Here is a 13,586-nt window from a genome sequence, read left to right on the forward strand (position 1 = left end):
TTTTTTAAATTGCATTTTAGGTTTTGGGGTACATGTGAAGAACATGCAAGATTGTTGCATAGGTACACATATGGCAGTGTGATTTGCTGCCTTCCTCCCCTTCACCTATATCTGGCATTTCTCCCCATGCTATCTCTCCCCAACTCCCCACCCCCAGGTTTCCCATTTTCAAAGCCCGTGATGATTTTCCTTTCAGCAAAGAATGGCCGAGTGGATTCTGAGGACCGGAGGAGCCGCCACTGCCCATACCTGGACACCATTAATAGGTCGGTAGGACAGAGATGCTGAGAATAGCAAAAGAGCAATGGAATCTATGCAGAAGGTTTTTTGGACTGTACACTGAACAACACATTCACAAATTTTACTTCATTCATTTATTTATTTCATTGTTTCTGAGATGGAGTCTTGCTCTCTCACCCAGGCTGAAGTGCAGTGGTGCGATCTTGGCTCACTGCAACCTCTGCCTCCTGGGTTCAAGCAGTTCTCTGCCTCAGCTTCCCAAATATTTGGGATTATAGGTGCCCGCCACCATGCCTGGCTAATTTTTTTGTGTTTTAAGTAGAGACAGGGTTTCAACATCTTGGCCAGGCTCGTGTTGAAGTCCTGACCTCGTGATCCACTCACCTCAGCCTCCCAAAGTGTTGGGATTACAGACGTGAGCCACCACGCCTGGCCAGTTTTACTTCTTTTAAACCTGTCCTAGAGAGTTATGCTTCTTGCAGTGCTAATCTTTGTTCTTTGATTTACAGTGTCAGAATACATATTAAAGAGCTTTTTAGCTTATTTTGCATTTGCATGTTGGGATAATAGGATGCATAGTATCCTTAAAGTAATAGTAGCACATTGAAATATTTATGGAGCACCTAATGTGTACTGAATACTATTTTGGGAGCCTGGGGTTCAGCAGAAAAAAGCACAAATTGTTTTAAAAAAGTTATAAGGGCTGTTCATTATGGTAGGCATGAACTACCTGTGGCTTCAGTGCTCTTGCAATTGAAGAACTGAATTTTACATTTGTTTAATTGAATTACAGTCAGCCTCAGTATTGGGATATGGAACCTGAAGATACAAAGGGCCAATTTTAAGGGGCTTGAACATTGTTTGAAAGCTGAGGTAGTTTACTTCATCATCACAATCTTTTTTCTGATTCTCGTGTGGCACGTAGAATGTTTTTCAACCTGTATTGTAGGGGAATTTTCTACAATAATATAATTGTTCTTGTAAGAGCTGGGTGTGGTGGCTCACACCTGTAATCTTAGCCCTTTGGCAGGCAGGAGGATCACTTGAGGCCAGAAGTTTGAGACTAGCCTGGTCAACATAATGAGACCCATTTTTTTTTTTTTGATGGAGTTTTGCTTGTATTGCCCAGGCTGGAGTGCAATGGTGTGATCTTTGCTTACTGCAACCTCTGCCTCCCAGGTTCAAGTGATTATCCTGCCTCAGGCTCCTGAGTAGCTGGGATTATAGGCGTCCACCACTATGCCCAGCTAGTTTTTGTATTTTTTTAGTAGAAATGGGGGTTTTACCATGTTGGCCAGGCTGGTCTTGAACTCATGACCTGAGGTAATCCACCTGCCTTGGCTTCCCAAAGTGCTGGGATTACAAGTGTGAACTATGGCGGCTGGCCAGTGAGACTCATCTTTTATTTATTTATTTATTTATTTATTTATTTATTTATTTTTGAGACAGAGTTTCGCTCTTATTACCCAGGCTGGAGTGCAATGGCGTGATCTTGGCTCACCGCAACCTCCACCTCCTGGGCTCAGGCAATTCTCCTGCCTCAGCCTCCTGAGTCGCTGGGATTACAGGCACGCACCACCATGCCCAGCTAATTTTTTGTAGTTTTAGTAGAGACAGGGTTTCACCATGTTGACCAGGATGGTCTCGATCTCTTGACCTCGTGATCCACCCGCCTCGGCCTCCCTAAGTGCTGGGATTATAGGCGTGAGTATTTATTTATTTTTAAGATGGGGTTTCACCATGATGGCCAGGCTGGTCTTGAACTCCTGACCTCAGGTGAACCACCCACCTCGGCCTCCCAAAGTGCTGGGATTACAGGCATGAGCCACCATGCCTGGCCCGTATTTATTTATTTTTTAATTTAATTTTTATTAAACATTTTTTATTATTTATTTATTTATTTATTTATAGAGTTGGGGTTTCACCATGTTGGCCAGGATGATCTCGGTCTCTTGACCTCGTGATCCGCCCACATATCGGCCTCCCAAAGTGCTGGGATTACAGGCATGAGCCATCGCTCCCAGCCTGAGACTCATCTTTTAAAAAGACTTAAAAAAAGTAAAAGCTATGGCTGGGTGCTCTGGCTCATGCCTATAATCCCAGCATTTTCGGAGGCTGAGGCGGGCAGATTGCTTGAGCCCAGGAGTTCGAGACCATCCTGGGCAATATGGCAAAACCTCATCTCTACAAAAAATACAAAAAATTAGCCAGGTGTGGTGCACTCCTGTAGTCCCAGCTACTTGGGGGGCTGAAGCAGGAGGATTGCTTGAAGCTGGGAGGTTGAGGCTGCAGTGTTGAGATTGCGCCACTGCACTCCAGCCTGGATGACAAAGTGAGACCCCATCGCAGGAAAAAAAAAACGTCACAAGGGCTGTTCATTATGGTAGGCATGAGCCACCTGTGGCTACAGTGCTCTTGCAATTGAAGAACTGAATTTTACGTTTTATTTAATTGAATTACAGTCAGCCTCAGTATCAGGATATGGAACCTGAAGATACAAAGGGCCAACTGTAAGGGGCTTGAACATTGTGTATTTTGGTATCTGAAGGGGTCCTAGAACCAGTTTCCTGTGGTTACTGATGGACAGCTGTTTTTGTTTTTAGTTGTTTGCTTTTTCGAGATGGGGTCTTGCTCTGTTGCCCATGCTGGAGTGCAGTGGCGTGATCTTGGCTCATTGCAGCCTCTGCCTCCCAAGTTCAAGCAGTTCTCCTACCTTGGCCTCCTGAGTAGCTGAGATTACAGGCAGACCACCACACCCAGCTCATTTTTGTATTTTCAGTAGAGATAGGGTTTTACCATGTTGGCCAGGCTGGTCCCGAACTCCAGACCTTGGGTGATCCACCCTCCTCGGCCTCCCAAAGTGTTGGAATTGTAGGCATGAGCCACTGCACCCAGCAGGACAGCTTATTTTAAATTTAATTGTCAATAACCACTTTGTCTAGTGGCTTCTTTATTAGATAGCACAGCTCTTTGGGATCATTATCAGTTAATTAAGATTACTATTTGAGGATAAATCTCTTTGTGGGTTGAACGGAGGTAAGGTTTTTTTGTTCCTTTCTGCCCAGTCCTCACTTTGCACTTGAATAAATAGATTTGTTTGTAGGTATTCTAAAATTTTTCAGCCTTTCCATTTGTTTTTATGGACAAAAAATATTTTTATTTTTAAATTAATTATTATTATTATTATTTTGTTTTTTTTTAAGAGAGGATCTCACTCTGTAGCCCAGGCTGGAGTGCAGTAGTGGATCAGAGCTCACTGTAGCCACAAACTCCTGGGCTAAAGTGATACATTTTTCTTTTGTGAAAGGATTTATTCATCCTTTTTATGTCCTCTCCACCTCCAGAATGCTGTTGGGGTCCTTTTACCTTACTCTGACTTACAGCTTTCCCTCTAGAAAAAGTGAATGCAGTGGGAAGTCCTGAACTGGTTACAAACACTAATGAGAAAGATACTTTTGGGTATTATATGTCTGGTGGAGACACCTCAACACTGCTTTGGAGCATGGCGGGTGGAGGTAAGGAATAATCAGTGTCCCCCAATAATCGGTGTATATATGGTTGTGAACTGTTTTCTGAAGGATGTTGTGTGGTATCATTGAACATCACAGAGCCAACACTGCTTCATTTGAGTGCCTTCCTACATGTCCATCCTATTGTTTATTTTTTTCTGTTTTGTTTTGTTTCCTTAGAAGTGTGCTGGACTTTGACTTTGAGAAACTGTGTTCTATCTCCCTCTCACATATCAATGCTTACGCCTGTCTGGTGTGTGGCAAATACTTTCAAGGTAAATGAATGTTAAAAATTATAAACTTGTTAAGCTTTTAGAGCTAGCTGCAGATCTGTTCCAGAGGGATTTTTTTTTTTTTTTTAAAGAAAGTAAGCTGTTCTCAGGAATTATATCTACTAATTTCTGTTTGTTCCTAGGAAATTGAAATATTCTTAGAAAACCAGCAAGAGTTTCTCTGACTGGTCAGAGCCTGGATAGATCTGAAAGGGAGAAAGGGCAAGTCATATGAAAGACTCTGGATTCTTGAATCTCTAATACATGTATTTTTTTATTTTTAATCTTTTTTTTATTATTTTGAGACAGAGTCTCACTCTGTCACCCAGGTTGGAGTGCAATGGTGCAGTCTTGCCAGCTAATTTTTTTTTTATTTACATGGAGTTTTGCTCTGTCACCCAGTCTGCAGTGCAGTGGCATGATCTTGGCTTACTGCAACCTCCACCTTCTGGGATCAAGCAATTCTCCTGCCTCAGCCTCCCAATTAGCTGGGATTACAGGCATACCACCATACATGGCTAATTTTGTATTTTTAGTAGAGACAGGGTTTCACCATGTTGGCCAGGCTGGTCTCGATCTCCCAACCTCAGGTGATCTACCTTGGCTTCCCAAAGTACTGGGATTACAGGCGTGGGCCACCATGCCCAACCAATTTTTTTTTCTTTTTTTTTTTTTTTTTTGAGATGGAGTCACCCTCTGTCACCCAGGCTGGAGTGCAGTGGCATGATCTCAGCTCACTGAAACCTGTGCCTCCTGGGTTCAATCTATTCTCCTGCCTTAGCTTCCTCAGTAACTGGGATTACAGGCGTGTACCACCATGCCCAGCTAATTTTTTTTTTTTTTTTTTACTTTTAGTAGAGATGGGGTTTTATCATGTTGGTCAGGCTGGTCTCAAACTCCTGACCTCATGATCTGCCTTCCTCGGCCTCCCAAACTGCTGGGATTTATAGGTGTGAGCCACTGCACCCGGCCAATTTTTTATTTTCAATTTTATTTATTTATATTTTGAGCTGGAGTCTCGCTCTGTCGCCCAGGCTCACTTGCCTCCTGAGTTCAAGTGATTCTCCTGCCTCAACCTTCCAAGTAGCTGGGACTACAGGCATGCACCATCATGCCACCATGCCTGGCTAATTTTTGTATTTTTTAGTAGAAATGGGGTTTTACCATATAGGCCAGGCTAGTCTTGAACTCCTGACCTCAAGTAATCCACCCTCCTCAGCCTCCCAAAGTGCTGAGATTACAGGCATAAGCCATTGCACCAGGCCACATTTTTTTTTTTTTAAAGATGGGATTTTGCTCTGTTGCCCAGGCTGGTCTCAAAACTCCTGAGCTCAAGCAGTCTGCACTTTGAGGCCTCCCAAAGTGCTGGGATTATAGGTATGAGCCACTGTACCCCACCATCTGACTGTTTTATTTTATTTTATTTTGTAGCGACAAGACTTTGTTATATTACCCAGGCTACACTTTTTTTTTTTTAATCCTTTAGCTCCACGGACTTTTTTTTCCCCCATTCTTTTCTAAAATGTATAATTTCAATTTATTCAGACCAAGCAGATGCCATGTACGTAGTATAGTGGAGGGTTCAAATGAGGTAAAAACATCCTGACATGGTGGCTCACACCTGTAATCCTAGTATTTTGGGAGGCCAAGGCAGGAGGCTTGCTTAAAGCCAAGAGTTCAAGACTCACCTGGCTAAAATAACAAGATACTTTCTCAAATAAAAAAGAGAGAAAAACTATATTCTTTGCTCTTATAAGGAGCTTCTAAGAAGTCAAGGTTGACAATGTAAAACAACCAGCAAGTTCTGTTAGACCTTAAAGATTACTGCTAGACTGTGGCAGTGAATAAAAATAAAGGCAATAGGAGATGAAATATGCAAAAGTCAGTGTTAGCTGGAGTGTTTGTATTGAGTTCATGGAGGACTTGAGGTGGGACTTGAATTGGCAGGACATAGGAGTTTGAATGGTTAAGGGAGAGAGATTCTAGAAAGGAGTAGCAACAAGAAAAAAGTTACATAGATGCAGCATTGTCCTGAATATGGATAGTTGGAAATTCAGGACTGAGTGATGATGGATTGTCATAGGATATGTATGTATTTGTGCATATGTGTATTTATGCACACATATATGCATAGACATTTCTGATTTCATATATATAGGAAACTATACATAAAAAATATGTAGGTTGTATATATTAGGTTATATACATATTATATGTGAAATATTGAAATTTGTTTCCTCACTCAATGTCTTATGCCATCTAGGGAATGAAGTAACTAATGTGCCAGTTTTTCTTGCTCATTTTTTATAAGAGAAGTTCATGTGGAGGATTCATTTTATGAATGGCATAATGTTTGTTTTTTTGCGGATGCTAACATGTTTTGGTAGAAAATTATGAAAGGAAAAGCAAACCTGATCAGTGCCTTCTAGGATCTGCTCTTCTATTACAGCCTTTCCCCTTTCTCTACAGGCCGCGGTTTGAAGTCTCACGCCTACATTCACAGTGTCCAGTTTAGCCACCATGTTTTCCTCAACCTCCACACCCTCAAGTTTTACTGCCTTCCAGACAACTATGAGATCATCGATTCTTCATTGGAGGATATCACGGTGTGTGTCTAAGAGGGTTGGTTTGGGGTTCATTCTTTTATGAGCCATCCCAGGGCTCCCAGGGGACTGCTCCATCTGAAGACAGGGAAGAATCTTAGTCCTTTTGGGCCTTGAGAGACTGCTTTGCCTTTTGGAAGGAACCAGGGAAACTGACTGTCATTTCTGCCTTTAACATTGAGGACTAGGACTGAAGAAATATGGCTGTATTCTGATAGGGTTTAAAGTATTTTTGTGAAATCAATTACTCTTCCACACTTTGAAGTAGAGATATGAATTGGGCCTGGTATAGGACAGTAGTTACCAAGCTGCACATCAGCTCCTGGCTGCTTTTATCATATGATGTGGCCAGAGCATCCAACCACAGATGTATCATCTGTGGGCTCTAGTTTGTGACCTGGACCAAGAGATACTCATTGTACTGAGCATGGAAAGTCCTCTTGGGCTTTGATTAGTGTTGGGCTTTTTATTATTATTTTTCTTTTCAGCATGTGGGGAATATTCATGGTGGCAAATGCTCTGTTGTGTCATTATTTTTGAGACGGGGTCTCACTCTGTTGCCCAGGCAGGAGTGCAGCACCAGCACAGCTCACTATATCCTTGATCTCATGGGTTCAAGTGATCCTCCCACCTGAGCCTCCGATGTAACTGGGACTACTGGCATGTACCATCATGCCCAGATAAATTTATTACTTTCTTTGTAGAGATGGGGTCTCATTGTGTTGCCCAGGTTGGTCATGCTCTGTTTATTTTTAAGGAGAGCATGGTAGTTTTTGAAATACTGCTTTTTCTACTTGTGAAAGTTTTATAAGCCTATTTTTTTTTTTTTTTTTTTTAGTCTCACATTATTGCCAGGCTGGAGTGCAGTGGCACCATCTCAGCTCACAGCAAAATCTCCGCCTCCCAGGTTCAAGCGATTCTACTGCCTTAGCAGTAGATTACAGTGTGTGCCACCACACCTAACTAATTTTTGTATTTTTAGTAGGGGCAGGGTTTCACCATGCCTGGATGGTCTTGATCTCCTGACCTCATGATCTACCCACTTCGACCTCCCAAAGTGCTGGGATTACTGGCGTGAGCCACTGCCCCTGGCCAAGCCTGTTAATAATTGAGGTTAAAATAGTTATAGACAGGCTGGGTGCAGTGGCTCACACTTGTAATCCCAGCACTTTGGGAGGCCGAGGCAGGTAGATCACTTGAGGCCAGGAGTTTGAGACCAGCCTGTCCAACATGATGAGACCTTGTTTCTACTAAAAGTACAAAATTACCCAGGCATGGTGGTGCATGCTTATAATCCCAGCCACTTGGGAGGCTCAGGCAGGAGAATTGCTTGAACCTGGGAGGTGGCTGTTACAGTGAACTGGGATCGTGCTATGATACTCCAGCCTGGGCAACAGGAGCAAAACTCAGTCTCAAAAAAAAATGTTATGGATAGTATTTATAGAGGGAGAAACTTGAATAAATTCAGTGTTTCAGAGTGAGTTTGGGATGACCTCTGTCCAGTCTGTGACGTAATGACTGTGGTGACTGAACCTGGGAAGCATCTGATCCTGCTCTTTCAGTCCCAGGAAGTCATGGAGATCCTCAGTCTCACCCGGAGTGGAGGAAACTCTCCTGCTCCGAAGCTAAGAACATGTGCTGCCCCTGGGAGGTTCTGAGACTTAGACTGCCTTTAGAAACTTGAGTATTGTATCGTTTCTGGCAGTCAGTTATGAGTTGACCAGACCTGAGGTCTGCGAAAATCACTGGGATTCAGTGATTTTGGGTTAAACACAGAGCCTTATAGATTAGTCATGGGAGAGGATCTACCCATGTTAATTCAATCTTTACATCTATTGGTTGGGACTCTTTGGGTGTGTCACGCGATGTTCGTGGCCAAAGTGTTTTTGCTTTTGCAGAAATTGCTGCTCCAGACATTTCTTGTGAACTCAGCTCTTAAACAACTTAGAATTTTCTTTTGTTTTACAGTATGTATTGAAGCCCACTTTCACAAAGCAGCAAATTGCAAACTTGGACAAGCAAGCCAAATTGTCCCGGGCATATGATGGTACCACTTACCTGCCGGGTATCGTGGGACTGAATAACATAAAGGCCAATGACTATGCCAACGCTGTCCTTCAGGTAGGATCAAGACAGGAACACTGAGGAAGGGAAGGACACCCAGAAGACTGGGCATAGTGGTTCACGCCTGTAATCCCAACACTTTGGGAGGCTGAGGTGGGCAGATCACGAGGTCAGGAGTTTAAGACCAGCCTGGCCAGCATGGTGAAACCCCATCTCTACTAAAAATACAAAAGTTAGCTGTGTGTGGTGGTGTGCGCTTGTAATCCCAGCTACTGGGGAGGCTGAGGCGTGAGAATGGCTTGAACCCAGGAGGCGAAGGTTGCAGTAAGCTGAGATTGTGTCACTGCACTCCAGACTGGGTGACAGAGCAAGACTCTTGTCTCAGAAAAAAAAAAAAAAAAAAAAAAAATTTCTACAGTGTGCACCTATTACTTGTATAATTTTCTTAAAAATAACTTAATTGGGCCTGGTGCGGTGGCTCAAGCCTGTAATCCCAGCACTTTGGGAGGCCGAGTTGGGTGGATCACGAGGTCAAGAGATCAAGACCATCCTGGTCAACATGATGAAACCCCGTCTCTACTAAAACTGCAAAAAATCAGCTGGGCATGGTGGCACGTGCCTGTAGTCCCAGCTACTCAGGAGGCTGAGGCAGGAGAATTGCCTGAACCCAGGAGGCGGAGGTTGCGGTGAGCCGAGATCGCGCCATTGCACTCTAGCCTGGGTAACAAGAGCTAAACTCTGTCTCAAAAAAAAAAAAATAACTTAATTGAAAATAAGACAGCTTTGGCTTTCTGCCCTTCCCATTTCAGGGTTATGGGCACATGGGTAAAAAAGTCACTGGCTAGCCAGCACAGCAAACATCTACACCATTTTTAAAAAAACAACAAAATGCATCTGGCGTGTTTCTTGATATTGTAAAGCCACACAGATTCAGTCCCTCATTCCCTGGAAGTTCCAGAGGCCATGAGCCCAGAGGCTAGAAAAAAACCTCACCATTTCACAGCAGCTTAGTGAGCAGACAAAGGAATGCTCTGCTTGTTGCAGAACAATTTGAGTATAGTCCTTAGCAAGACTCAGTGTCTGAGGATCATCTGACTATACAAGAAGGCAGTAATTTCTTGGCCAGTACACATACTATTTCCTGTCCCTCTCTTTTTTTTTGAAATGGAGTCTCACTCTGTGCCCAGGCTGGAGTATGGTGGCGCTATCTCAGATCACTATAACCTCCGCCTCCTAGATTCAAGTGATTCTCTCATTTCAGCCTCCCAAGTAGCTGGGATTACAGGATTGCACCACTATACCCGGCTAATTTTTGTATTTTTAGTAGATTTTGTACTTTTAGTAAATTTTGTATTTTTAGTAGAGACACGGTTTTGCCATGTTGGCCAGGCTGACTCAAAACTCCAGACCTCGGGCAATCCGCCCTCTTTGACCTCCCAAAATGTTGGGATTACAGGCGTGAGTCACTGTGCCTGGTCCCCTCCTCCCAGTTTTATAGCTCAGACTAATGAGCCTGTGTTTCTTCGTGAAACTAATATGGCTGGTTTTTATCTTTTCGCTTAATGAGGTCCTAAATCTTTTGACCATTTTATTTTATTTTTTATTTTTTAAAAATTGATTTATTTTACTTTAGGTGCATACTATATCTGGCATTGCTCCCCATGTTATCCCTCCCCACCCTCCCCTGCCTCCCCATCCCCCACTATCTCTCCCCTCCCCCCCCAACTGCCCCCAGTGTGTGATGCTCCTCTCCCTGAGTCCTCGTGTTCTCGTTGTTCAACACCCACCTGTGAGTGAGAACATACGGTGCTTGGCTTTCTGTTCTTGTGTCAGTTTGCTGAGAATAATGGTTTCTAGATTCATCCAAGTCCCTCCAAAGGACACGAACTCATTGATTTTTATAGCTGCATAGTATTCCATAGTGTATATGTACCACATTTTCTTTGTGTAGTCTATCATTGATGGGCATTTGGGTTGGCTCCAGGTATTTGCTATTGTACACAGGGCTGCAGTGAACATACGTGTGCATGTGTCTTTATAGTAGAACAATTCATAGTTCTTTGGGTATTTACCCAGTAATGGGATTGCTGGGTTAAATGGAATTTCTATTCCTAGATCCTTGAGAAATCGCCACACTGTCTTCCACAATCGTTGAACTAATTTACACTTCCACCACTGTGTAAGAGTGTTCCTATTTCTCCACATCCTCTCCAGCATCTGTTGTCTCCAGATTTTTTATTTTTTTAAGACGGGGTTTCACCATGTTGGTCAGGCTGGTCTTGAACTCCCGACCTCAGGTGATCCACCTGCCTTGGCCTCCAAAGTGCTTGGATTACAGGCGTGAGCCACCACGCCCGGCCGTCTCCAGATTTTTTAATCGCCATTCTAACTGGCGTGAGATGATATCTCAGTGTGGTTTTGATTTGCATTTCTCTAATGACCAGTGATGATGAGCATTTTTTCATGTTTGTTGGCCTCATATATGTCTTCTTTTGAAAAGTGTCTGTTCATATCCTTCACCCACTTTTGAATGGGGTTGTTTGTTTTTTTCTTGTATATCTGTTTTAGTTCTTTGTAGATTCTGGATATTAGCCCTTTGTCAGATGGGTAGATTGCAAAAATTTTTTCCCATTCTATTGGTTGCCGATTTGCTCTAATGATGGTTTCTTTTGCTGTACAGAAGCTCTGGAGTTTAATTAGATCCCATTTGTCTATCTTGGCTTTTATTGCCATTGCTTTTGGTGTTTTAGTCATGAAGTCCTTGCTTATGCCTATGTCCTGGATGGTTTTGCCTACAGACGATTTTCTTTTCTTTTCTTTTTTTTTTGAGACTGAGTTTCGCTCTTGTCACCCAGTCTAGAGTGCAGTGGATCTTGGCTGTCTGCAGCCTCTGCCTCCCAAGTTCAAGCGATTCTCCTGCCTCAGCCCCTCAAGTAGCTGGGATTATAGGTGCGTGCCACCATGCCTGGTTAATTTTTGTATTTTTAGTAGAAACTGGGTTTTACCATGTTGGCCAGGCTGGTCTTGAACTCCTGACCTCAAGTGATTCTTCTGCCTCGGCCTCCCAAAGTGCTGGGATTACAGGCTTGAGCCACCTTGCCTGGCTGAATGTTTTCCATCATAACAGACTATATTTACTTAAAAAAATTTTTTTTGGCAGGGCCTGGTGGCTCAGTCATGAGAATTGCTTCAACCTGGGAGGCGGAGGTTGCAGTGAGTCAAGATCTTGCCAGTGCACTCCAGCCTGGGGGATAGAGCAAGACTTTGTCTCCAAAAAAAAAAAAAAGTTCAATAGGTTTTTGGGGAACAGTTGGTGTTTGGTTTCATGAATAAGTTCTTTAGTGGTGATTTCTGAGATTTTGGTCACCCATCACCTGAGCAGTGTACACTGTACCCAATGTGTAGTCTTTTATCCCTCAGCCCCCTCCCACCATTTCCCCCAAGTCCCCAAAGTCCATTGTATTATTCTTACACCTTTACGTCCTCACAGCTCCCTGTATTTACCTTTATGTACAATTATATGGTTTTATTATGGGAAAACATCAAATTTTAAGATAATTTTCATATTAGTTTGGAGTTGAGAGATGGGAGAACTATGTTTCCTAGGTAGTTATCTTTGCTTCAGCCAAAATGGATGATGAAGAAAAGAGTATATGGATTTTACCCTTCTACCTTATGAATTTAAGTATTGTCACAGCATAATTAGAGTAACAAAAGGAAATTGTTAAATAAATTGACAGAGATTTGAATACCTGTGGTTTTTGTTTTGTTTTGTTTTAAACTTATTATTATCCACATCAGCAAAGTGTCTGCAGAACTGTAGTTCTTAGGAAACTCAATTTTTTTTTTCTTGTTTCCATTATCAAATCAGTGGTATTTCAGAAACTCAATGTTAAGGATAGTTCTGTAATGTGAGCCTGGGTAGGATTCTCCAAGGGTCTATTTACTTTGGGCTCTTTAAGGCCATCACAGGTAGATCACAGGATTCTATTAGGAGATCCTTAGTTGGAAGAGCTTGGCTCAAGGGTTCCTACAAAGGGGCTTTGGGTTAATTGGAGTGTTTGGTTTTCAGGCTCTATCTAATGTTCCTCCTCTCCGGAACTACTTTCTGGAAGAAGACAACTATAAGAACATCAAGCGTCCTCCAGGGGATATTATGTTCTTGTTGGTCCAGCGTTTTGGAGAACTGATGAGAAAGCTCTGGAACCCTCGAAATTTCAAGGCACATGTGTCTCCCCATGAGATGCTTCAGGCAGTTGTACTTTGCAGTAAGAAGACTTTTCAGATCACTAAACAAGGTAAGGAGGAAGCCATTCATGTTTCCCTTGACTTCAGGACAGCAAAACCAGTTTGATGAACAAATCTATTTCCATATGGCAGTGAATTTTTTTTTTTTTTTTTGAGACAGAGTCTAACCCACTCTGTCACCCAGGCTGGAGTGCAATGGTGTGGTCTCAGCTCACTGCAACCTCTGCCTCCCTGGTTCAAGCGATTCTCCTGCCTCAGCCTCCCCAGTAGCTGGGACTACAGGTCCATGCCACCACACCTGGCTAATTTGTGTATTTTTAGTAGAGATGGGGTTTTACTTTGTTGGCCAGGCTGGTCTCAAACTCCTGACCTTGTGATCTGCCTACCTTGGTTTCCCAAAGTGCTGGGATTACAGGTGTGAGCCACCATGCCCGGCCTTTTTTTTTTTTTAAGAGGTAGAGTCTTGGCCGGGTGCGGTGGCTCACGCCTGTAATCCCAGCACTTTGGGAGGCTGAGGCGGGTGGATCACGAGGTCAAGAGATCGAGACCATCCCAGTCAACATGATGAGACCTCGTCTCTACTAAAAATACAAAAAATTAGCTGGGCATGGTGGCGCGTGCCTGTAATCCCAGCTACTCAGGAGGCTGAG

The 13,586-nt window shown here is 43.1% G+C and overlaps 1 protein-coding gene across 2 annotated transcripts in view; it reads left to right on the top strand.

Annotated features, from left to right (window-relative positions):
• USP39 (ubiquitin specific peptidase 39) overlaps positions 1-13,586 on the top strand; it is a 36,441-nt gene that overhangs the window by 3,276 nt on the left and 19,579 nt on the right. Inside the window, exons 2-6 of one of the 2 annotated variants that reach the window (XM_017517982.2) lie at positions 197-266; positions 3,930-4,024; positions 6,491-6,627; positions 8,593-8,745; positions 12,761-12,986. In XM_017517982.2, the coding sequence (XP_017373471.1) occupies positions 197-266; positions 3,930-4,024; positions 6,491-6,627; positions 8,593-8,745; positions 12,761-12,986 (681 nt within the window). The remainder of the gene's footprint in view (positions 1-196; positions 267-3,929; positions 4,025-6,490; positions 6,628-8,592; positions 8,746-12,760; positions 12,987-13,586) is intronic. The other variant, XM_017517983.2, reaches the window with a different exon arrangement.

Source organism: Cebus imitator, unplaced genomic scaffold (genome assembly GCF_001604975.1).
Source record: "Cebus imitator isolate Cc_AM_T3 unplaced genomic scaffold, Cebus_imitator-1.0 Scaffold655, whole genome shotgun sequence".
Lineage (NCBI taxonomy): Eukaryota > Metazoa > Chordata > Mammalia > Primates > Cebidae > Cebus > Cebus imitator.